Raw genomic sequence first — 27,751 nt, forward strand, 5'->3', positions numbered from 1 at the left:
GTGGAACTACTGAGGGCATCCCCACAACTGATCATCCTGCCACATCTGATTCAATAAGTAGAACTACTGAGGGCGCCCCCACAACTGATCAGCCTGCCACAACTGAGCCAACAACTGGAAAAACTGAAGGCACCCCCACATCTGATGCAACAAGTGGAACTCCTGAGGGCACGCCCACAACTGATCAGCCTGCCACAACTGATGCAACAAGTGGAACTACTGAGGGCACGCCCACAACTGATCAGCCTGCCACACCTGATGCAACAAGTGGAACTACTGAGGGCACCCCCACAACTGATCAGCCTGCTACAACTGAGGCAACAAGTGGAACTACTGAGGGCACGCCCACAACTGATCAGCCTGCCACACCTGATGCAACAAGTGGAACTACTGAGGGCACCCCCACAACTGATCAGCCTGCCACAACTGAGGCAACAAGTGGAACTACTGAGGGCACGCCCACAACTGATCAGCCTGCCACACCTGATGCAACAAGTGGAACTACTGAGGGCACGCCCACAACTGATCAGCCTGCCACACCTGATGCAACAAGTGGAACTACTGAGGGCACCCCCACAACTGATCAACCTGCCACAACTGAGACTACAAGTGGAACTACTGAGGGCACCCCCACAACTGATCAGCCTGGCAAAACTGAGGCAACAACTGGATCTACTGAGGGCACGCCTACAACTGATCAGCCTGGCACCACAGATGCAACAAGTGGAACTACTGAGGGCACGCCCACAACTGATCAGCCTGCAACAACTGAGGCTACAAGTGGAACTACTGAGGGCACCCCAACAACTGATCAGCCTGGCACAACAGATGAAACAAGTGGAACTACTGAGGGCACGCCCACAACTGATCAGCCTGCCACAACTCAGGCTACAAGTGGAACTACTGAGGGCACCCCCACAACTGATCAGCCTGGCTCAACGGATGCAACAAGTGGAACTACTGAGGGCACCCCAACAACTGATCAGCCTGGCAAAACTGAGGCAACAACTGGATCTACTGAGGGCACGCCCACAACTGATCAGCCTACCACAACTGAGGCAACAAGTGGAACTACTAAAGGCACCCCCACAACTGATGCAACAAGTGGAACTACTGAGGGCACCCCCACAACTGATGCAACAACTGGAACAACTGAAGGCACCCCCACAACTGATCAACCTGCCACAACTGAGGCTACAAGTGGAACTACTGAGGGCACGCCTACAACTGATCAGTCTGGCACCACAGATGCAACAGGTGGAACTACTGAGGGCACGCCCACAACTGATCAACCTGCCACAACTGAGGCTACAAGTGGAACTACTGAGGGCACCCCCACAACTGATCAACCTGCCACAACTGAGGCTACAAGTGGAACTTCTGAGGGCACCCCCACAACTGATCAGCCTGCCACAACTGAGGCAACAAGTGGAACTACTGAAGGCACCCCCACAAATGATCAGCCTTCCACAACTGATGCAACAAGTGGAACTACTGAGGGCACCCCCACAACTGAGACAACAAGTGGAACTACTGAGGGCACCCCCACAACTGATCAACCTGCCACAACTGAGGCTACAAGTGGAACTTCTGAGGGCACCCCCACAACTGATCAGCCTGCCACAACTGAGGCAACAAGTGGAACTACTGAAGGCACCCCCACAAATGATCAGCCTTCCACAACTGATGCAACAAGTGGAACTACTGAGGGCACCCCCACAACTGATGCAACAAGTGAAACTACTGAAGGCACCCCCATAACTGATCAGCCTGCCACAACTGAGGCTACAAGTGGAACTACTGAGGGCACCCCCACAACTGATCAGCCTGGCACAACGGATGCAACAAGTGAAACTACTGACGGCACGCCCACAACTAATCAGCCTGGCAAAACTGAGGCAACAACTGGATCTACTGAGGGCACGCCCACAACTGATCAGCCTGCCACAACTGAGGCTACAAGTGGAACTACTGAGGGCACCCCCACAACTGATCAGCCTGCCACAACTGATGCAACAAGTGGAACTACTGAGGGCACCCCCACAACTGATCAGCTTGCCACAACTGAGGCAACAAGTGGAACTACTGAAGACACCCCCACAACTGATCAGCCTGCCAAAACTGATGCATTAAGTGAAATTACTGAGGGCACCCCCTCAACTGATCAGTCTGCCACAACTGAGGCAACAAGTGGAACTACTAAAGGCACCCCCACAACTGATGCAACAAGTGGAACTACTGAGGGCATCCCCACAACTGATGCAACAACTGGAACAACTGAAGGCACCCCCACAACTGATCAGCCTGCCACAACTGAGGCTACAAGTGGAACTACTGAGGGCACCCCCACAACTGATCAGCCTGCCACAACTGAGACAACAAGTGGAACTCCTGAAGGTACCCCCACAACTGATCAGCCTTCCACAACTGATGCAACAAGTGGAACTACTGAGGACACGCCCACAACTGATCAGCCTGGCAAAACTGAGGCAACAACTGGATCTACTGAGGGCACGCCTACAACTGATCAGCCTGGCACCACAGATGCAACAGGTGGAACTACTGAGGGCACCCCCACAACTGATCAGCCTGCCACAACTGAGACAACAAGTGGAACTACTGAGGGCACCCCCACAACTGATCAACCTGCCACAACTGAGGCTACAAGTGGAACTACTGAGGGCACCCCCACAACTGATCAGCCTGCAACAACTGAGACAACAAGTGGAACTCCTGAAGGTACCCCCACAACTGGTCAGCCTTCCACAACGGATGCAACAAGTGGAACTACTGAGGGCACGCCCACAACTGATCAGCCTGGCAAAACTGAGGCAACAACTGGATCTACTGAGGGCACACCTACAACTGATCAGCCTGGCACCACAGATGCAACAGGTGGAACTACTGAGGGCACGCCCACAACTGATCAGCCTGCCACAACTGAGACAACAAGTGGAACTACTGAAGACACCCCCACAACTGATCAGCCTGCCACAACTGATGCAACAAGTGGAACTTCTGAGGGCACCCCCACAACTGATCATCCTGCCACAACTGAGGCAACAAGTAGAACTACTGAAGACATACCAATAACTGATCAGCCTGCCACAACGGATGCAACAAGTGGAACTACTGACGGCACGCCCACATCTAATCAGCCTGGCAAAACTGAGGCAACAACTGGATCTACTGAGGGCACGCCCACAACTGATCAGCCTGCCACAACTGAGGCTACAAGTGGAACTACTGAGGGCACCCCCACAACTGATCAGCCTGGCACAACGGATGCAACAAGTGGAACTACTGACGGCACGCCCACATCTAATCAGCCTGGCAAAACTGAGGCAACAACTGGATCTACTGAGGGCACGCCCACAACTGATCAGCCTGCCACAACTGAGGCTACAAGTGGAACTACTGAGGGCACCCCCACAACTGATCAGCCTGCCACAACTGATGCAACAAGTGGAACTACTGAGGGCACCCCCACAACTGATCAGCTTGCCACAACTGAGGCAACAAGTGGAACTACTGAAGACACCCCCACAACTGATCAGCCTGCCACAACTGATGCAATAAGTGAAATTACTGAGGGCACCCCCACAACTGATCAGCCTGCCACAACTGAGGCAACAAGTGGAACTACTGAGGGCACCTCCACAACTGATCAGCCTGCCACAACTGATGCAACAACTGGATCTACTGAGGGCACCCCCACAACTGATCAGCCTGGCACAACAGATGCAACAAGTGGAACTACTGAGGGCACGCCCACAACTGATCAGCCTGCAACAACTGAGGCTACAAGTGGAACTACTGAGGGCACCCCAACAACTGATCAGCCTGGCACAACAGATGCAACAAGTGGAACTACTGAGGGCACGCCCACAACTGATCAGCCTGCCACAACTGAGGCTACAAGTGGAACTACTGAGGGCACCCCCACAACTGATCAGCCTGGCTCAACGGATGCAACAAGTGGAACTACTGAGGGCACCCCAACAACTGATCAGCCTGCCACAACTGATGCAACAAGTGGAACTACTGAGGGCTCCGCCACAACTGATCAGCCTTCCATAACTGATGCAACAAGTGGAACTACTGAGGGCACGCCCACAACTGATCAGCCTGGCACAACAGATGCAACAAGTGGAACTACTAAGGGCACGCCCACAACTGATCAGCCTGGCACAACAGATGCAACAAGTGGAACTACTGAGGGCGCCCCCACAACTGATCAGCCTGCCACAACTGATTCAATAAGTGGAACTACTAAGGGCACCCCCACAACTGATCAGTCTTCCACAACTGAGGCTACAAGTGGAACTACTGAGGGCACCCCCACAACTGATGCAACAACTGGAACAACTGAAGGCACCCCCACAACTGATCAACCTGCCACAACTGAGGCTACAAGTGGAACTACTGAGGGCACCCCCACAACTGATCAGCCTGCCACAACTGAGACAACAAGTGGAACTCCTGAAGGTACCCCCACAACTGATCAGCCTTCCACAACTGATGCAACAAGTGGAACTACTGAGGGCACGCCCACAACTGATCAGCCTGGCAAAACTGAGGCAACAACTGCATCTACTGAGGGCACGCCTACAACTGATCAGCCTGGCACCACAGATGCAACAGGTGGAACTACTGAGGGCACCCCCACAACTGATCAGCCTGCCACAACTGAGACAACAAGTGGAACTACTGAGGGCACCCCCACAACTGATCAACCTGCCACAACTGAGGCTACAAGTGGAACTACTGAGGGCACCCCCACAACTGATCAGCCTGCAACAACTGAGACAACAAGTGGAACTCCTGAAGGTACCCCCACAACTGATCAGCCTTCCACAACTGATGCAACAAGTGGAACTACTGAGGGCACGCCCACAACTGATCAGCCTGGCAAAACTGAGGCAACAACTGGATCTACTGAGGGCACGCCTACAACTGATCAGCCTGGCACCACAGATGCAACAGGTGGAACTACTGAGGGCACGCCCACAACTGATCAGCCTGCCACAACTGAGACAACAAGTGGAACTACTGAAGACACCCCCACAACTGATCAGCCTGCCACAACTGATGCAACAAGTGGAACTTCTGAGGGCACCCCCACAACTGATCATCCTGCCACAACTGAGGCAACAAGTAGAACTACTGAAGACATACCAATAACTGATCAGCCTGCCACAACTGAGGCTACAAGTGGAACTACTGAGGGCACCCCCACAACTGATCAGCCTGGCACAACGGATGCAACAAGTGGAACTACTGACGGCACGCCCACAACTAATCAGCCTGGCAAAACTGAGGCAACAACTGGATCTACTGAGGGCACGCCCACAACTGATCAGCCTGCCACAACTGAGGCTACAAGTGGAACTACTGAGGGCACCCCCACAACTGATCAGCCTGCCACAACTGATGCAACAAGTGGAACTACTGAGGGCACCCCCACAACTGATCAGCTTGCCACAACTGAGGCAACAAGTGGAACTACTGAAGACACCCCCACAACTGATCAGCCTGCCACAACTGATGCAATAAGTGAAATTACTGAGGGCACCCCCACAACTGATCAGCCTGCCACAACTGAGGCAACAAGTGGAACTACTGAGGGCACCTCCACAACTGATCAGCCTGCCACAACTGATGCAACAACTGGATCTACTGAGGGCACCCCCACAACTGATCAGCCTGGCACAACAGATGCAACAAGTGGAACTACTGAGGGCACGCCCACAACTGATCAGCCTGCAACAACTGAGGCTACAAGTGGAACTACTGAGGGCACCCCAACAACTGATCAGCCTGGCACAACAGATGCAACAAGTGGAACTACTGAGGGCACGCCCACAACTGATCAGCCTGCCACAACTGAGGCTACAAGTGGAACTACTGAGGGCACCCCCACAACTGATCAGCCTGGCACAACGGATGCAACAAGTGGAACTACTGACGGCACGCCCACAACTAATCAGCCTGGCAAAACTGAGGCAACAACTGGATCTACTGAGGGCACGCCCACAACTGATCAGCCTGCCACAACTGAGGCTACAAGTGGAACTACTGAGGGCACCCCCACAACTGATCAGCCTGCCACAACTGATGCAACAAGTGGAACTACTGAGGGCACCCCCACAACTGATCAGCTTGCCACAACTGAGGCAACAAGTGGAACTACTGAAGACACCCCCACAACTGATCAGCCTGCCAAAACTGATGCAATAAGTGAAATTACTGAGGGCACCCCCTCAACTGATCAGTCTGCCACAACTGAGGCAACAAGTGGAACTACTAAAGGCACCCCCACAACTGATGCAACAAGTGGAACTACTGAGGGCATCCCCACAACTGATGCAACAACTGGAACAACTGAAGGCACCCCCACAACTGATCAGCCTGCCACAACTGAGGCTACAAGTGGAACTACTGAGGGCACCCCCACAACTGATCAGCCTGCCACAACTGAGACAACAAGTGGAACTCCTGAAGGTACCCCCACAACTGATCAGCCTTCCACAACTGATGCAACAAGTGGAACTACTGAGGACACGCCCACAACTGATCAGCCTGGCAAAACTGAGGCAACAACTGGATCTACTGAGGGCACGCCTACAACTGATCAGCCTGGCACCACAGATGCAACAGGTGGAACTACTGAGGGCACCCCCACAACTGATCAGCCTGCCACAACTGAGACAACAAGTGGAACTACTGAGGGCACCCCCACAACTGATCAACCTGCCACAACTGAGGCTACAAGTGGAACTACTGAGGGCACCCCCACAACTGATCAGCCTGCAACAACTGAGACAACAAGTGGAACTCCTGAAGGTACCCCCACAACTGATCAGCCTTCCACAACGGATGCAACAAGTGGAACTACTGAGGGCACGCCCACAACTGATCAGCCTGGCAAAACTGAGGCAACAACTGGATCTACTGAGGGCACGCCTACAACTGATCAGCCTGGCACCACAGATGCAACAGGTGGAACTACTGAGGGCACGCCCACAACTGATCAGCCTGCCACAACTGAGACAACAAGTGGAACTACTGAAGACACCCCCACAACTGATCAGCCTGCCACAACTGATGCAACAAGTGGAACTTCTGAGGGCACCCCCACAACTGATCATCCTGCCACAACTGAGGCAACAAGTAGAACTACTGAAGACATACCAATAACTGATCAGCCTGCCACAACGGATGCAACAAGTGGAACTACTGACGGCACGCCCACATCTAATCAGCCTGGCAAAACTGAGGCAACAACTGGATCTACTGAGGGCACGCCCACAACTGATCAGCCTGCCACAACTGAGGCTACAAGTGGAACTACTGAGGGCACCCCCACAACTGATCAGCCTGGCACAACGGATGCAACAAGTGGAACTACTGACGGCACGCCCACATCTAATCAGCCTGGCAAAACTGAGGCAACAACTGGATCTACTGAGGGCACGCCCACAACTGATCAGCCTGCCACAACTGAGGCTACAAGTGGAACTACTGAGGGCACCCCCACAACTGATCAGCCTGCCAAAACTGATGCAACAAGTGGAACTACTGAGGGCACCCCCACAACTGATCAGCTTGCCACAACTGAGGCAACAAGTGGAACTACTGAAGACACCCCCACAACTGATCAGCCTGCCACAACTGATGCAATAAGTGAAATTACTGAGGGCACCCCCACAACTGATCAGCCTGCCACAACTGAGGCAACAAGTGGAACTACTGAGGGCACCTCCACAACTGATCAGCCTGCCACAACTGATGCAACAACTGGATCTACTGAGGGCACCCCCACAACTGATCAGCCTGGCACAACAGATGCAACAAGTGGAACTACTGAGGGCACGCCCACAACTGATCAGCCTGCAACAACTGAGGCTACAAGTGGAACTACTGAGGTCACCCCAACAACTGATCAGCCTGGCACAACAGATGCAACAAGTGGAACTACTGAGGGCACGCCCACAACTGATCAGCCTGCCACAACTGAGGCTACAAGTGGAACTACTGAGGGCACCCCCACAACTGATCAGCCTGGCTCAACGGATGCAACAAGTGGAACTACTGAGGGCACCCCAACAACTGATCAGCCTGCCACAACTGATGCAACAAGTGGAACTACTGAGGGCTCCGCCACAACTGATCAGCCTTCCATAACTGATGCAACAAGTGGAACTACTGAGGGCACGCCCACAACTGATCAGCCTGGCACAACAGATGCAACAAGTGGAACTACTAAGGGCACGCCCACAACTGATCAGCCTGGCACAACAGATGCAACAAGTGGAACTACTGAGGGCGCCCCCACAACTGATCAGCCTGCCACAACTGATTCAATAAGTGGAACTACTAAGGGCACCCCCACAACTGATCAGTCTTCCACAACTGAGCCAACAAGTGGAACTACTGAGGGCACCCCCACAACTGATGCAACAACTGGAACAACTGAAGGCACCCCCACAACTGATCAACCTGCCACAACTGAGGCTACAAGTGGAACTACTGAGGGCACCCCCACAACTGATCAGCCTGCCACAACTGAGACAACAAGTGGAACTCCTGAAGGTACCCCCACAACTGATCAGCCTTCCACAACTGATGCAACAAGTGGAACTACTGAGGGCACGCCCACAACTGATCAGCCTGGCAAAACTGAGGCAACAACTGCATCTACTGAGGGCACGCCTACAACTGATCAGCCTGGCACCACAGATGCAACAGGTGGAACTACTGAGGGCACCCCCACAACTGATCAGCCTGCCACAACTGAGACAACAAGTGGAACTACTGAGGGCACCCCCACAACTGATCAACCTGCCACAACTGAGGCTACAAGTGGAACTACTGAGGGCACCCCCACAACTGATCAGCCTGCAACAACTGAGACAACAAGTGGAACTCCTGAAGGTACCCCCACAACTGATCAGCCTTCCACAACTGATGCAACAAGTGGAACTACTGAGGGCACGCCCACAACTGATCAGCCTGGCAAAACTGAGGCAACAACTGGATCTACTGAGGGCACGCCTACAACTGATCAGCCTGGCACCACAGATGCAACAGGTGGAACTACTGAGGGCACGCCCACAACTGATCAGCCTGCCACAACTGAGACAACAAGTGGAACTACTGAAGACACCCCCACAACTGATCAGCCTGCCACAACTGATGCAACAAGTGGAACTTCTGAGGGCACCCCCACAACTGATCATCCTGCCACAACTGAGGCAACAAGTAGAACTACTGAAGACATACCAATAACTGATCAGCCTGCCACAACTGAGGCTACAAGTGGAACTACTGAGGGCACCCCCACAACTGATCAGCCTGGCACAACGGATGCAACAAGTGGAACTACTGACGGCACGCCCACAACTAATCAGCCTGGCAAAACTGAGGCAACAACTGGATCTACTGAGGGCACGCCCACAACTGATCAGCCTGCCACAACTGAGGCTACAAGTGGAACTACTGAGGGCACCCCCACAACTGATCAGCCTGCCACAACTGATGCAACAAGTGGAACTACTGAGGGCACCCCCACAACTGATCAGCTTGCCACAACTGAGGCAACAAGTGGAACTAATGAAGACACCCCCACAACTGATCAGCCTGCCACAACTGATGCAATAAGTGAAATTACTGAGGGCACCCCCACAACTGATCAGCCTGCCACAACTGAGGCAACAAGTGGAACTACTGAGGGCACCTCCACAACTGATCAGCCTGCCACAACTGATGCAACAACTGGATCTACTGAGGGCACCCCCACAACTGATCAGCCTGGCACAACAGATGCAACAAGTGGAACTACTGAGGGCACGCCCACAACTGATCAGCCTGCAACAACTGAGGCTACAAGTGGAACTACTGAGGGCACCCCAACAACTGATCAGCCTGGCACAACAGATGCAACAAGTGGAACTACTGAGGGCACGCCCACAACTGATCAGCCTGCCACAACTGAGGCTACAAGTGGAACTACTGAGGGCACCCCCACAACTGATCAGCCTGGCTCAACGGATGCAACAAGTGGAACTACTGAGGGCACCCCAACAACTGATCAGCCTGCCACAACTGATGCAACAAGTGGAACTACTGAGGGCTCCGACACAACTGATCAGCCTTCCATAACTGATGCAACAAGTGGAACTACTGAGGGCACGCCCACAACTGATCAGCCTGGCACAACAGATGCAACAAGTGGAACTACTAAGGGCACGCCCACAACTGATCAGCCTGGCACAACAGATGCAACAAGTGGAACTACTGAGGGCGCCCCCACAACTGATCAGCCTGCCACAACTGATTCAATAAGTGGAACTACTAAGGGCACCCCCACAACTGATCAGTCTTCCACAACTGAGCCAACAAGTAGAACTACTGAGGGCACCCCCACAACTGATACAACAAGTGGAACTACTGAGGGAACACCAACAAATGATCAGCCTGCCACAACTGAGCCAACAACTGGAACTACTGGAGGCACCCCCACAACTGATGCAACAAGTGGAACTACTGAGGGCACGCCCACAACTGATCAGCCTGCCACAACTGATGCAACAAGTGGAACTACTGAAGACACCCCCACAACTGATACAACAAGTGGAACTACTGAGGGAACCCCAACAAATGATCAGCCTGCCACAACTAAGCCAACAACTGGAACTACTGGAGGCACCCCCACAACTGATGCAACAAGTGGAACTACTGAGGGCACGCCCACAACTGATCAGCCTGCCACAACTGATGCAACAAGTGGAACTGCTGAGGGCACGCCCACAACTGATCAGCCTGGCATAACAGATGCAACAAGTGGAACTACTGAGGGCACCCCCACAACTGATCAGCTTGCCACAACTGAGGCAACAAGTGGAAGTACTGAGGGCACCCCCACAACTGATCAGCCTGGTACAACGGATGCAACTAGTGGAACTACTGAGGGCACGCCCACAACTGATCAGCCTGCCACAACTGATGCAATAAGTGAAACTACTGAGGGCACCCCCACAACTGATCAGCCTGCCACAACTGAGGCAACAAGTGGAACTACTGAAGGCACCCCCACAACTGATCAGCCTGCCACAACTGATGCATCAAGTAGAACTACTGAGGGCACCCCAACAACTGATCAGCCTGCCACAACTGATTCAATAAGTGGAACTACTGAGGGCGCCCCCACAACTGATCAGCCTGCCACAACTGAGCCAACAACTGGAAAAACTGAAGGCACCCCCACAACTGATGCAACAAGTGGAACTACTGAGGGCACGCCCACTACTGATCAGCGTGCCACAACTGATTCAATAAGTGGAACTACTGAGGGCGCCCCAACAACTGATCAGCCTGCCACAACTGAGCCAACAACTGGAAAAACTGAAGGCACCCCCACAACTGATCAGCCTGGCAAAACTGAGGCAACAACTGGATCTACTGAGGGCACGCCCACAACTGATCAGCCTGGCAAAACAGATGCAACAGGTGGAACTACTGACGGCACGCCCACAACTGATCAGCCTGCCACAACTGAGACAACAAGTGGAACTACTGAAGACACCCCCACAACTGATCAGCCTGCCACAACTGATGCAATAAGTGGAACTACTGAGGGCACCCCCACAACTGATCAGCCTGCCACAACTGAGGCAACAAGTGGAACTACTGAAGGCACCCCCACAACTGATCAGCCTTCCACAACTGATGCAACAAGTGGAACTACTGAGGGCACCCCCACAACTGATGCAACAAGTGGAACTACTGAAGGCACCCCCACAACTGATCAGCCTGCCACAACTGATGCAACAAGTGGAACTACTGAGGGCACCCCCACAACTGATCAGCCTGCCACAACTGAGGCAACAAGTGGAACTACTGAAGGCACCCCCACAACTGATCAGCCTTCCACAACTGATGCAACAAGTGGAACTACTGAGGGCACCCCCACAACTGATGCAACAAGTGGAACTACTGAGGGCACGCCCACAACTGATCAGCCTGCCACAACTGATGCAACAAGTGGAACTACTGAGGGCACCCCCACAACTGATCAGCCTCCCACAACTGAGGCAACAAGTGGAACTACTGAAGACACCCCCACAACTGATCAGCCTGCCACAACTGATGCAAAAAGGGAAACTACTGAGGGCACCCCCACAACTGATCAGCCTGCCACAACTGAGACAACAAGTGGAACTACTGAGGGCACCCCCACAACTGATGCAACAACTGGAACTACTGAAGGCACCCCCACAACTGATCAGCCTGCCACAACTGAGGCTACAAGTGGAACTACTGAGGGCACCCCCACAACTGATCAGCCTGGGTCAACGGATGCAACAAGTGGAACTACTGAGGGCGCCCCCACAACTGATCAGCCTGCCACAACTGATTCAATAAGTGGAACTACTAAGGGCACCCCCACAACTGATCAGTCTTCCACAACTGAGCCAACAAGTGGAACTACTGAGGGCACCCCCACAACTGATGCAACAACTGGAACAACTGAAGGCACCCCCACAACTGATCAACCTGCCACAACTGAGGCTACAAGTGGAACTACTGAGGGCACCCCCACAACTGATCAGCCTGCCACAACTGAGACAACAAGTGGAACTCCTGAAGGTACCCCCACAACTGATCAGCCTTCCACAACTGATGCAACAAGTGGAACTACTGAGGGCACGCCCACAACTGATCAGCCTGGCAAAACTGAGGCAACAACTGGATCTACTGAGGGCACGCCTACAACTGATCAGCCTGGCACCACAGATGCAACAGGTGGAACTACTGAGGGCACCCCCACAACTGATCAGCCTGCCACAACTGAGACAACAAGTGGAACTACTGAGGGCACCCCCACAACTGATCAACCTGCCACAACTGAGGCTACAAGTGGAACTACTGAGGGCACCCCCACAACTGATCAGCCTGCAACAACTGAGACAACAAGTGGAACTCCTGAAGGTACCCCCACAACTGATCAGCCTTCCACAACTGATGCAACAAGTGGAACTACTGAGGGCACGCCCACAACTGATCAGCCTGGCAAAACTGAGGCAACAACTGGATCTACTGAGGGCACGCCTACAACTGATCAGCCTGGCACCACAGATGCAACAGGTGGAACTACTGAGGGCACGCCCACAACTGATCAGCCTGCCACAACTGAGACAACAAGTGGAACTACTGAAGACACCCCCACAACTGATCAGCCTGCCACAACTGATGCAACAAGTGGAACTTCTGAGGGCACCCCCACAACTGATCATCCTGCCACAACTGAGGCAACAAGTAGAACTACTGAAGACATATCAATAACTGATCAGCCTGCCACAACTGAGGCTACAAGTGGAACTACTGAGGGCACCCCCACAACTGATCAGCCTGGCACAACGGATGCAACAAGTGGAACTACTGACGGCACGCCCACAACTAATCAGCCTGGCAAAACTGAGGCAACAACTGGATCTACTGAGGGCACACCCACAACTGATCAGCCTGCCACAACTGAGGCTACAAGTGGAACTACTGAGGGCACCCCCACAACTGATCAGCCTGCCACAACTGATGCAACAAGTGGAACTACTGAGGGCACCCCCACAACTGATCAGCTTGCCACAACTGAGGCAACAAGTGGAACTACTGAAGACACCCCCACAACTGATCAGCCTGCCACAACTGATGCAATAAGTGAAATTACTGAGGGCACCCCCACAACTGATCAGCCTGCCACAACTGAGGCAACAAGTGGAACTACTGAGGGCACCTCCACAACTGATCAGCCTGCCACAACTGATGCAACAACTGGATCTACTGAGGGCACCCCCACAACTGATCAGCCTGGCACAACAGATGCAACAAGTGGAACTACTGAGGGCACTCCCACAACTGATCAGCCTGCAACAACTGAGGCTACAAGTGGAACTACTGAGGGCACCCCAACAACTGATCAGCCTGGCACAACAGATGCAACAAGTGGAACTACTGAGGGCACGCCCACAACTGATCAGCCTGCCACAACTGAGGCTACAAGTGGAACTACTGAGGGCACCCCCACAACTGATCAGCCTGGCTCAACGGATGCAACAAGTGGAACTACTGAGGGCACCCCAACAACTGATCAGCCTGCCACAACTGATGCAACAAGTGGAACTACTGAGGGCTCCGCCACAACTGATCAGCCTTCCATAACTGATGCAACAAGTGGAACTACTGAGGGCACGCCCACAACTGATCAGCCTGGCACAACAGATGCAACAAGTGGAACTACTAAGGGCACGCCCACAACTGATCAGCCTGGCACAACAGATGCAACAAGTGGAACTACTGAGGGCGCCCCCACAACTGATCAGCCTGCCACAACTGATTCAATAAGTGGAACTACTAAGGGCACCCCCACAACTGATCAGTCTTCCACAACTGAGCCAACAAGTGGAACTACTGAGGGCACCCCCACAACTGATACAACAAGTGGAACTACTGAGGGAACCCCAACAAATGATCAGCCTGCCACAACTGAGCCAACAACTGGAACTACTGGAGGCACCCCCACAACTGATGCAACAAGTGGAACTACTGAGGGCACGCCCACAACTGATCAGCCTGCCACAACTGATGCAACAAGTGGAACTACTGAAGACACCCCCACAACTGATACAACAAGTGGAACTACTGAGGGAACCCCAACAAATGATCAGCCTGCCACAACTGAGCCAACAACTGGAACTACTGGAGGCACCCCCACAACTGATGCAACAAGTGGAACTACTGAGGGCACGCCCACAACTGATCAGCCTGCCACAACTGATGCAACAAGTGGAACTGCTGAGGGCACGCCCACAACTGATCAGCCTGGCATAACAGATGCAACAAGTGGAACTACTGAGGGCACCCCCACAACTGATCAGCTTGCCACAACTGAGGCAACAAGTGGAAGTACTGAGGGCACCCCCACAACTGATCAGCCTGGTACAACGGATGCAACTAGTGGAACTACTGAGGGCACGCCCACAACTGATCAGCCTGCCACAACTGATGCAATAAGTGAAACTACTGAGGGCACCCCCACAACTGATCAGCCTGCCACAACTGAGGCAACAAGTGGAACTACTGAAGGCACCCCCACAACTGATCAGCCTGCCACAACTGATGCATCAAGTGGAACTACTGAGGGCACCCCAACAACTGATCAGCCTGCCACAACTGATTCAATAAGTGGAACTACTGAGGGCGCCCCCACAACTGATCAGCCTGCCACAACTGAGCCAACAACTGGAAAAACTGAAGGCACCCCCACAACTGATGCAACAAGTGGAACTACTGAGGGCACGCCCACTACTGATCAGCGTGCCACAACTGATTCAATAAGTGGAACTACTGAGGGCGCCCCAACAACTGATCAGCCTGCCACAACTGAGCCAACAACTGGAAAAACTGAAGGCACCCCCACAACTGATCAGCCTGGCAAAACAGATGCAACAGGTGGAACTACTGACGGCACGCCCACAACTGATCAGCGTGCCACAACTGATTCAATAAGTGGAACTACTGAGTGCGCCCCAACAACTGATCAGCCTGCCACAACTGAGCCAACAACTGGAAAAACTGAAGGCACCCCCACAACTGATCAGCCTGGCAAAACAGATGCAACAGGTGGAACTACTGACGGCACGCCCACAACTGATCAGCCTGCCACAACTGAGACAACAAGTGGAACTACTGAAGACACCCCCACAACTGATCAGCCTGCCACAACTGATGCAATAAGTGGAACTACTGAGGGCACCCCCACAACTGATCAGCCTGCCACAACTGAGGCAACAAGTGGAACTACTGAAGGCACCCCCACAACTGATCAGCCTTCCACAACTGATGCAACAAGTGGAACTACTGAGGGCACCCCCACAACTGATGCAACAAGTGGAACTACTGAAGGCACCCCCACAACTGATCAGCCTGCCACAACTGAGGAAACAAGTGGAACTACTGAGGGCACCACCACAACTGATCAGCCTGCCACAACTGATGCAACAAGTGGAACTACTGAGGGCACCCCCACAACTGATCAGCCTCCCACAACTGAGGCAACAAGTGGAACTACTGAAGACACCCCCACAACTGATCAGCCTGCCACAACTGATGCAAAAAGGGAAACTACTGAGGGCACCCCCACAACTGATCAGCCTGCCACAACTGAGACAACAAGTGGAACTACTGAGGGCACCCCCACAACTGATGCAACAACTGGAACTACTGAAGGCACCCCCACAACTGATCAGCCTGCCACAACTGAGGCTACAAGTGGAACTACTGAGGGCACCCCCACAACTGATCAGCCTGGGTCAACGGATGCAACAAGTGGAACTACTGAGGGCACCCCAACAACTGATCAGCCTGCCACAACTGAGACAACAAGTGGAACTACTGAGGGCACCCCCACAACTGATCAGCCTGCCACAACTGAGGCAACAAGTGGAACTACTGAAGACACCCCCACAACTGATCAGCCTGCCACAACTGATGCAATAAGTGAAACTACTGAGGGCACCCCCACAACTGATCAGCCTGCCACAACTGAGGCAACAAGTGGAACTACTGACGGCACCCCCACAACTGATCAGCCTGGCACAACGGATGCAACAAGTGGAACTACTGAGGGCACGCCCACAACTGATCAGCCTGGCAAAACAGATGCAACAGGTGGAACTACTGAGGGCACGCCCACAACTGATCAGCCTGCCACAACTGAGACAACAAGTGGAACTACTGAAGACACGCCCACAACTGATCAGCCTGCCACAACTGATGCAATAAGTGGAACTACTGAGGGCACCCCCACAACTGATCAGCCTGCCACAACTGAGGTAACAAGTGGAACTACTGAAGGCACCCCCACAACTGATCAGCCTTCCACAACTGATGCAACAAGTGGAACTACTGAGGGCACCCCCACAACTGATGCAACAAGTGGAACTACTGAAGGCACCCCCACAACTGATCAGCCTGCCACAATTGAGGAAACAAGTGGAACTACTGAGGGCACGCCCACAACTGATCAGCCTGCCACAACTGATGCAGCAAGTGGAACTACTGAAGACACCACCACAACTGATCAGCCTGGCTCAACGGATGCAACAAGTGGAACTACTGAGGGCACCCCCACAACTGATCAGCCTGCCACAACTGAGGCTACAAGTGGAACTACTGAGGGCACCCCCACAACTGATGCAACAACTGGAACTACTGAAGGCACCCCCACAACTGATCAGCCTGCCACAACTGAGGCTACAAGTGGAACTACTGAGGGCACCCCCACAACTGATCAGCCTGGCTCAACGGATGCAACAAGTGGAACTACTGAGGGCACCCCAACAACTGATCAGCCTGCCACAACTGAGACAACAAGTGGAACTACTGAGGGCACCCCCACAACTGATCAGCCTGCCACAACTGAGGCAACAAGTGGAACTACTGAAGGCACCCCCACAACTGATCAGCCTGCCACAACTGATGCAACAAGTGGAACTACTGAGGGCACCCCCACAACTGATCAACCTGCCACAACTGATGCAACAAGTGGAACTACTGAGGGCATGCCCACAACTGATCAGCCTGCCACAACTGAGGCTACAAGTGGAACTACTGATGGCACCCCCACAACTGATCAGCCTGCCACAACTGATGCAACAAGTGGAACTACTGATGGCACCCCCACAACTGATCAGCCTGGCACAACAGATGCAACAAGTGGAACTACTGAGGGCACGCCCACAACTGATCAGCCTGGCACAACAGATGCAACAAGTGGAACTACTGAGGGCACCCCCACAACTGATCAGCCTGGCACAACAGATGCAACAAGTGGAACTACTGAGGGCGCCCCCACAACTGATCAGCCTGCCACAACTGATTCAATAAGTGGAACTACTGCGGGCACGCCCATAACTGATCAGCCTGGCACAACTGAGCCAACAACTGGAAATACTGAGGGCACCACCACAACTGATGCAACAAGTGGAACTACTGAGGGCACCCCCACAACTGATCAGCCTGCCACAACTGAGGCAACAAGTGGAACTACTGATGGCACCCCCACAACTGATCAGCCTGGCACAACAGATGCAACAAGTGGAACTACTGAGGGCACGCCCACAACTGATCAGCCTGCCACAACTGAGGCAACAAGTGGACCAACTGAGGGCACGCCCACAACTGATAAGCCTGGCACAACTGAGGCTACAACTGTACCTCCAACTACACCACCTATCAATCCAACAACTCGTGAGCCTTTAATTTGTCAAAACGGAGGAATTGACAATGGTCACAACTGCTCATGTCTCATTGGATTTAATGGACCTGTTTGTGAACATGTTGAAATTACTGTTGCGCCAGGTAAATTAAATAACTATAGTAAATTAATGTTAAATCATGTAAGTTTTTTTACAACATTGTACGTTTTTTTTAAACATTATTTTAACTTTATTCTTCACTGATATTTAATGAAACATTTCTATGTCCATACAGATACAATCAACAGAACAGTTGTGGTTAATATGGACATCAATGAGGAATATATTGATGAATATCAGGATGAGGCATCACAGGAATACAAAGAATTTGTTGGAAACTTCACCAGCCAGGTGAGATACATGGATACAGAATATTAGTCTGAAGAAGCACAAACAATAACAGGACATCCGTCCATTTAAAGAGAAATAAAGGATTATTCTCCAAAGAGATGTCTAATTGGATTTACCCTAAATGTTTTATTTATATCACAGTGTATTTTGTTCTTGTATTAAATAAAAAGAAAACACAATAATATGACCTAAACAAATATCATGAAGATATTGATATTTTATTATGTCACTATTTTCAGATGGAAGAATATTACAAAACAAGGATAGAAAACGTTAAAGAAGTGGTGGTCATAAGTGTCAGGTGATGTACTTTTAGAATCGATTTTAAAACTGTTATTAAAACAACTGGTTTTGGTGGCAAATCTTCTCCTCCTTAAGATTGTTTCTCTTGTTCCTTTATAGCCCAGGAAGCCCATTGGGCAGATTATCAACCAACACTGTGGAAGAGGTGAATAATTTAAATAACATTGCCAATAGTTCAGAGAGAAGATCAAATAAAATGTAACTGGGTTTTTTTCATACCATTTCAGATACAATTAAGGGCTGAAGGCACAGATCTCACACCAACAAGACTCGGGTAAGTAGATAATAAAATGTCAAATTACATAAAGATGTACTGGACTGTCTTATGGCTGTATCACAAGTTGACTTTGATATAAGAAGTTTTTACGTCACTCAGGGCATTTGATCTCAATTACCATGCCTGTCTCATCTGGAAAATGTATGTCTGCTTTATCAATAGGTGTCAGCTTTTACAGATACAGTATATGTATTATCAAATGAGACAACAAATCCAGCTGTACTGCTTATTCTACCAGCAGTGTCAACAGTTACATTCAACTAGATTTAAAATGCTTCGGTGTCTCACCTTGAAGCTGGTTCATCATCATCTGACTTATTGCAACTTAAAATGTAATTTATTTTTAACAATATTTAACCAGGAAACAATAAAACAAATGAAATTGTAAAGACACTAAAAATAGACAGAGCGTCCCAATAATCTCAGCAACATTTCATGTTTTGAATTGTGTTATTTGTTGCATTTTTTAAATATTTTCTTTTAAAACCAACTGAAACTGACATATTGAATTCTCTCCCCATCAGTGTTAACGTCGAACATGATGTCATCCTGGCAATTCCAAATAACCCTGGTTATGAGGATAAATATGTAAATAATACTGAAGAAATTACGGAGGCTGTTGGTAACCTTGTTGGCTGCACTCGAGGTAAGAGAGACATTTCCCAATAGTGCGTGCACATGAAAACACAAGATTAGAAAAAAAACAATTCTTTGTGAGGATTTAGAGCTTGTGATAAGGATAAGGAAAGTCCAACTAGTAGTGGTTGATGTGCACACACTGATGTTGTTTTCATTTTACATCAACATCATGTTTTAACATGTTAGCATGCTAACATTGACTTCTTAACATAGACTGTGTATCAAATGTGGAGGTAGCTACCTTGATGTGACTTTGTTGCATAGCTGATGGTTTGTATCCTGAAGTTTGGCATTTTTACTCGATCTTTTCTGGTTTTTGGTGCCAGAAGGAACCGTATTTGGAAAAGGGGGTGGAGCTGGGGAGGAGCGAGGGAAACCCTTGCTCTTCTTCCTAAGTCTTCAGCTACAGCTACCTCAGAAAGCAAGGTGCATCTGTAATTTTAGTGTTTGTGATATTAAGTTGGACTCTAAACAAAATGTGTTTACTTTAGAAAATAAATAGCTGAGTCCACAGAATGTTTTCAAGTAAATCGGACATTACGCAAGATATTTTTCAGGTCACCATTGTAGCAGCTTGTCAGTCACAGGTAGCCCCTCTAACTCCTCGCCTGCTTTCTGGTCTCTTTGACTCTAAATCTTACCATTATTTATTAAATGAACATGAAATTGTTTTGAAGAAGACTTGAAACCGGAGATTGAGATCATGAACTCAAAAAACAGACTCAGAACCAGTTTTTTCCACAGGCAGTGACATGCCTTACCGTCCATCTGTGTGTGCTGAAAATGACAGGAGCTGCTAAACTGTTTCTCGTTGTTTTTATAGCAATGACAATAAAGATATATTCTATTCTATTCTAGGAAAATGTTTACTGAGGGAATAAATCACCTGACTATAGAAACATTTTATCATAGACTTCTACACAATCTGAATTCTGTTTACAACCAGTGGAGACGCCTCCTCTTGGACATTGAAGAAAATTAATAATGATGGTGTCATCTTTTGAGAACCATTCTATTAGATAGTAGGGGGAAAAAACGTGTTGATTAGGGTTGGAGAACTTGTTGGTGCTGTGATACAAGCATGAGTAAATAAACGGCTGATACAAGAAATTTGAAAAATAATAATTATGTAAATTCACACAATTTTAATAAACTGATTGTTATCTTTTTGTTTTTTAATGTTCAGACTGTCCGAGTTTTGATGTCACAGTGAAGCCGACAGTGACACCTACAGAACCAGATCTTCAATGTCAGTATCTCCATAACTCCTGTATTTGTTTGAAAATGTGTATGTGGGTGTGTGTGTGTGTGTGTGTGTGTGTGTGTGTGTGTGTGTGTGTGTGTGTGTGTGTGTGTGTGTGCTCGTGTGTGTGTGTGTGTGTGTGTGTGTTAAGCTTAAAAGAATGACTCAAAGGATATGTTAACAATTTAAATTCCTTTGAGAATCTTCTTTATAGACTCAGCATGTGACATAATTTGAATATTATTTGATTGGAAAGTGAGTTTCATTGTTCAGGTTCCACAACATAGAATGAAACATGTTGCTCATGGTTTGTAGCTTTCTTCTAGTTTTCAATTCTAGCCCCTTATTTGTTTTAAACATGAACAGAGTAATTTACAAAAACACAAAACTCTCAGCCATGAACTGGCTAACAGAATTAGCATAATTTTAACTTATTACTAAACATACTCAACAAACATCACCACATGCACTCGTACTTCCAGACATATGTTTCCTCTGTGGAGGCAGCCTCACGCTCGTGTGGTCTGCTGCTCTGATCCATCTTTATAAACAGTCAATGCTCTGATCCAGTGACGCTGCATGACTCGCTCTTTATGGCTCAGTTCATGGGACATGTCTCTCTGCTGCCTCCTTTTGAGTGGTGGTGTGTAATGCGTTCATTTTTCCAGCGCCCATCGAAGCTCCTATCTCTTTTATTGAAGAGGAGCAAATGAGCAAATGATAACGCAGGTCAATGGCGGCCCTGAGCGCTGGACCAGAGCGAGCACTCAAGACCAGAAACACGTCACAAATCAGTAACTTTAGACACGCAGAACGGTTTTAAATCTATGTTTTTATTGCAGATTATACTTTTTATACAATAACTACACAAAATGTACTTTGCAGTTCAGACGATATTAAAAACTGATTTTAAAAATCTTATCCGTGCTAAATGGTTGAGTCGCCCTAGTGCCCTCTATTGACCAGCCGCCACTGCTTCAGATATTTAAATATTACATTTAATAATAAACAGAGGTAATGTATCTAGGACATGGTGGTATTTCTTTAACGTGTCCTGCTGGTGTTATAAAGAAGCCATAACTTTTTTTGCATGCACACTGCTTATCGAGTGTTTTCATCCTCTTCTTCTTCTTCTTCTTCTTGTCTTTCACCAGCGGCCTGTGAAAGGCTGAATAAGGATGCAGATGTGACTGATTTCTACCAGGCTGCGGAGGTTAATAATAAGGTAGAATGTGTGACTGCCTGCCATCCGAAACACGACAAGCATAAAACATGCTACAACAAGGGAGTGTGCAAAGTGTTTAAAGCCACCGGGCCGCTCTGCCAGTAAGTTTTACTCCGCTGTCACACAGTCCTGTTTCTGTCTCCCTCTGCTGCATTGTTTCATGTTGATATTTTTATTTTTACGTCTGATGAAAGAGGATCTTGTTAAATGGATAATACTTTAAGCAATGAGCAGCTGATTTTAACACTTTGAAAACCTCATGTGGAGCTTGTTGTTGCTTTGTTAGCATAGCTAGGTATCCCAGGATGCTTTGAGCAGCACCCTCATGTTTAGTTTAAACGTGGAGATTAAATATAATAATTTAAAAATATTTTTTACATTTAAGATATTTGAATTAACATGATCAGTGCCAGATATTTTTATCACATGATCTAATTCCCGCCTTCTTATCTGTTTGATCAGAGGAGGTTTAGTTTTAAAGAGAGTTTAAACTGTTGCTTTTTGTTCCTCGCCGTCTCTTTAGTTTAACGTTCTTCTTCTTCCTCTTTCAGGTGTGTGGACGTGTCCTCCACCTGGTACCTGAGCGATGACTGCACACTGCCCATACATAGGACGGCGTTCTTTGCCGGGCTGAGTGTGACGCTCACTGTTCTCTTGGTGCTGGTGGGAGTCCTGGTGGCGTTCGTGTTAAGGAACAAACAGAGGAGGTGAGATTCTCACCGGTGGTAAAATGTTCCTACACTTTAGCTTTAGCTTAGCTGTCCTGATGTTATTTTCATCAAAATTTTAAATAAATTGAAAGAAGTGCCTCTAAAACATAATGCAAACTAAATGTTCTAATTGAAGGTAAACTTCAAATGATGAATGTCCAAGATTTATGAGTTTGAGATTATTTTTATACCAAATTTATTTTAAAAAGTTGAACATATAGTACAAAAAAATGATTTTGGGATTGTTAATTTTTTTGTATTAACTCACTTGTCTGTTTTATCGATGAGATTATGATTCTCTGTTTTTAGTCAATGCAGGGAGTGAATAATGTTACCCAATAAATATGACAGGGAACCCAGGAAGAGATGTTTAACATATTTAACCCCTTCAGCTTCCTGGTTGGGCATCACGTACACAATCATTTAAAACTATCCAGTTTATCCAGCAATTGGTCCTTTTTTCAACTTGATCAAAAATACTTTTAGGAGCTCTCAGAGACATTATTGTCGTGCTATTGCCTTGATGAAGTTTCCTTCATATAAGTTTAACAAGTTTTACTTTTCAGGTTGTTCAGCATTTTATGATCAATCAAACTTATTTGTATAGTACCAATTCATAAAAAAAAGTTTTCTCAAGAAAGTAACAGCTTTCAATTATTTTATTTCATTTTCTACATTTTCAACTATTTCTTATTGCATTTCAGTTTTCAGCATTTCAACGCATTTTCTGCAAGGAAATGCAATTTTTCTAGTTCTGTTAAATTTTACTTTTTTCATACTGCAGGATAAATGTTTATTCTCGTAATAAAATCTGACTGTTTCTCTGCTATCTCTGCAGATACAAAGACATAAAAGACAAGCTGGTGAATCAGTGGCTGAACGAGGACTTTGAGTGGTCCAGATCAAACATTCACGGTGATGGTGAAGTGTCTTAAATATCTAGGACAGATATATTATAATGCTCTTTAAGTTGTATACTGCACACATCTGTAAAGAATTTGTATCTGATAAAGGAGTCTCCTTCAGTGGAATGTTTGCTCAGAGGTGTTGTTGGCAGGATTAGTGATGAGTTGCCAGGGAATGCCTAAATCTAAGATAGGATCCCCCACAGTGGAAGGTAAACAAAGGGACCCCTGAGTCCAGAGAGATACCCAAGAACAAGAAACAGATGTCCTTATGTGTCCTGTGACATTATGTATAAATAGCACTCTCAATGTATGTTCGAGAGAGATCATCATTGGCTTCTTGACTCTCCTGGACAGACGTGTTCAGTGATTCTGCAATTTAATAAATAAGTTAATAAATAATTCTGTTTAAAAGCAAGTCAGTCTCAACGGCGAATTTCTTCATCATCAAACATATCATCAACAACGGAAATCCACATCAATGGTAATGCATTTATTACACACGTACACACAATCACACACTCGCCCAAGGGACAAACCGTGGACTCTTCTTCTTCAATGAAAGTGTGGACTTCTAAGTCTAAAACACGTAAACACCTATAGTATTGGTTTGGGCATGATTTTAGAATGATTTAAGGCATGTCCAAGAGGGGACGTCACAAATTGAACCCTCTTTGCTGGCTGGTCCCCTCTTTGTGAACTAGAAACGACACGGAGGTCCCCTCAAGATATATATATATATATATATATATATATATATATATATATATATATACATATATATATATATACATATATGTATATATATTTACATATATATGTAAATATATATATATATATATACACAAGTACACAAACACACACATTCTCTCCCTCTGTGAGTTTTGTTGCAGCAGTTGTTAGAATTAAGTTTTTACTGCAGACATTTTAGGAGTGTCAGGTTTTAGCACCACAATAACAGGGTTTATATAGAGAAAAAAAGCAATAATATATTTGGTCTTAGGGCTTTGGAAACGCCAATGTTGGTTGTGATTATCCGTTAAGTTTAACATTGAGAAAATTATAAACCTAAGAAATAAAAGAAGGGAGTGCTACAGGGAGTGTTTGTGTGTTTTGTGGACTCGCAGAGGCAGGTCCGAAGTTCACTGGGAGAGGTTTCAGGGTTAGGTCTATTCAGGGTTAGGTCTAATCTACAGGTTATCATCATGCAGTATAAAGGGAGGACATACAACAAAAACTGGTGTATAAACACGCTATGGAAACAGTATCAAACTATTGACTAATAAAGATTAAAGTCTTAAAGCATATTAGACTTTTACATATGTCAGGATGGAAAAGACTGATAGGTACAAAAAGTTTAGAGATTGTTATTGTAGATCTGCTCGGCCTGCAGCAGGTAAACAGACTGTAACGTCTGCAGCAGATAAACAGACTGTAACGTCTGCAGCAGATAAACAGACTGTAACGTCTGCAGCGGGTAAACAGACTGTAACGTCTGCAGCGGGTAAACAGACTGTAACGTCTGCAGCGGGTAGACAGACTAACGTCTGCAGCAGGGAAACAGACTGTAACGTCTGCAGCAGATAAACAGACTGTAACGTCTGCAGCAGGGAAACAGACTGTAACACCTGCAGCGGGTAAACAGACTGTAACGTCTGCAGCAGGGAAACAGACTGTAACGTCTGCAGCAGGGAAACAGACTGTAACGTCTGCAGCAGGGAAACAGACTGTAACGTCTGCAGCAGGGAAACAGACTGTAACGTCTGCAGCAGGTAAACAGACTGTAACACCTGCAGCAGGGAAACAGACTGTAACACCTGCAGCAGGGAAACAGACTGTAACGTCTGCAGCAGGGAAACAGACTGTAACGTCTGCAGCAGAGAAACAGACTGTAACGTCTGCAGCAGGGAAACAGACTGTAACACCTGCAGCAGGGAAACAGACTGTAACGTCTGCAGCAGGGAAACAGACTGTAACACCTGCAGCAGGGAAACAGACTGTAACGTCTGCAGCAGGGAAACAGACTGTAACGTCTGCAGCAGGGAAACAGACTGTAACGTCTGCAGCAGAGAAACAGACTGTAACATTGTAATTTTAGTCCCTGACAGGTTCAGATTGTTATTCTGTGTGTGACAACATGACAGAAAGGATCCCAACAGAGGAAGATGATGTTTTAGCCACAAACAGCTGTTACATCACTGTCTACAAACACATCACACTAAATTCAGAAAAACAGAGATTTATCCTCACAGGACACAGAGGGATGTTGGTTTACTGCTGCCTCGACCAGTTTGTTTATTTGTTTGACTTAATGTTTAAATCAGTCAGTTTTTTTGCTACACAAAATTACATGATAAAGGTAATTTACTCTGTATGTGGTCTTTAAATTAACCCTTTATTTTGTTCTAATTTCAGAAGTTTACGGAAACCCCACATTCACTCAGGGCGAATCAACCGTCCACTTAGAGGACCTAGATGTTTACAGACAACCTCTACCTGCCTACCAGCCGACCCGTCCATCTTCACAGATTGACTACAGACAGTCAGCGGGCATGTTCCCCCCGTCACAACCAGCTCACAGACACATCACTCCTTCTAATATTGCTGGATACTCACAGTCTGCTGGTCCAGCCCGTCAACTCAGAAACTCAGCCAACCAGCCGGTCAGTTTTTACATCCACTCCAACACACAATCTTTTGCCCTGAGTGATAATCTCGGTCTCAAGATAAATTTTAAATGTGAAGAATCTCCATCCTTCCACACTTTTGATTATTTTATTGATACGTTAACGTCATGTTTATGTTTCTTTCTTTCTTGCTCTTCACAGATGAGGATCAACAGGCCTCAGATCAGGACATCCTGGGATGTCTGAGTGGCACACCAAGAAACTTTGTCTTAGAAAATATAACTGTAAATAAACAAAGAGTTATTTAAGTGCCTTAGAAAAAGAAATGAAAAAGAAACCAAGAAAACGATTTGCAGTGGTCAAAAAACAATATCACAGTCTATAGATCTCATCTGAGCTGCAGCAGATCTGCAGGAGTGCCGATTATTTATTTTTCATTCGTCATCATGAGTAACTCTTTTCCAATTACACACCGCCATTTGAAGTATTTAAAAAAAATTAAAGAATACACATCAATGTTTTGAGTTGCTTAGTGCTGTGCTCATGTTGGATTAGTGTTGAGTGTGTTGTAAGTAGTATAACCGCTAGTACAGTCAAGACCTACTCTTTCTGTAAAGCGTCTGCTGCTAACATTTGTTATGATTTGGCACAAACGATCACAATCGATATCTGATGTTAAAATGTGTCTGGACTTGTTCAAGTTTACCAAAGAGAGGCAATTGTTATTATTTGTGGTATTATTAGGCTACAAATTAGTTTTTGAATATTGTTATTTAGTTTATTTCTCTTTATACGTTAATTGACCTGGTTTGACACATTCAGATTAAAGATCTCTTTAACAAGGAGACCTGGCAGCAATTCAAAGTTACAATGATAACAAGCAAAAAGGTTGAAGTAACATTAAGGCCATCAGATCAGAAAAAATAAGAAGCTGTTTGTAAATCTGTTCCAATTGAGGGGTAAACTATGCAAGTTACTTAAACTGTGTGCATTGTTTCATAAACATTGTGCACAGATTCATATAATCGGCTACTGTTCTGTAAACTGTGCGCATTCATTTAGAGACCATATGCACAGATTTGTAAACTGTGTGCAAGGATTTGGGCAATCTGCGCAATCAGCCCCCCCCCCCCCCCCCCCCCCCCCCCCACACA

At 47.9% G+C, this 27,751-nt stretch overlaps 1 protein-coding gene across 1 annotated transcript; it reads left to right on the top strand.

Annotated features, from left to right (window-relative positions):
- Nucleotides 1-14,526: 14,526 nt before the first annotated feature.
- Nucleotides 14,527-26,935, top strand: muc3a (mucin 3A, cell surface associated). Its single transcript, XM_061031993.1, has 13 exons — nucleotides 14,527-14,588; nucleotides 14,693-18,420; nucleotides 18,553-18,668; nucleotides 18,908-18,969; nucleotides 19,071-19,116; nucleotides 19,199-19,245; nucleotides 19,773-19,894; nucleotides 21,074-21,136; nucleotides 22,285-22,456; nucleotides 22,907-23,062; nucleotides 23,904-23,980; nucleotides 26,386-26,633; nucleotides 26,799-26,935. Exons 1-13 carry the CDS (start codon nucleotides 14,527-14,529, stop codon nucleotides 26,841-26,843), a joined length of 4,944 nt encoding a protein of 1,647 aa, XP_060887976.1. The 3' UTR covers nucleotides 26,844-26,935.
- The last annotated feature ends 816 nt before the right edge of the window (nucleotides 26,936-27,751 follow it).

Source organism: Labrus mixtus, chromosome 23 (assembly GCF_963584025.1).
Source record: "Labrus mixtus chromosome 23, fLabMix1.1, whole genome shotgun sequence".
Lineage (NCBI taxonomy): Eukaryota > Metazoa > Chordata > Actinopteri > Labriformes > Labridae > Labrus > Labrus mixtus.

What these genes read in the sequence shown, in the direction of transcription:
- muc3a (XM_061031993.1), top strand. Translation starts at nt 14,527, where the DNA reads ATGATCAGCCTGCCACAACTGAGCCAACAACTGGAACTACTGGAGGCA. An exon ending in TGAAATTACTGTTGCGCCAG is followed by an intron (nt 18,421 to 18,552) that starts GTAAATTAAATA and finishes ATGTCCATACAG; the next exon opens with ATACAATCAACAGAACAGTT. An exon ending in CCTTGTTGGCTGCACTCGAG is followed by an intron (nt 19,895 to 21,073) that starts GTAAGAGAGACA and finishes TTTAATGTTCAG; the next exon opens with ACTGTCCGAGTTTTGATGTC.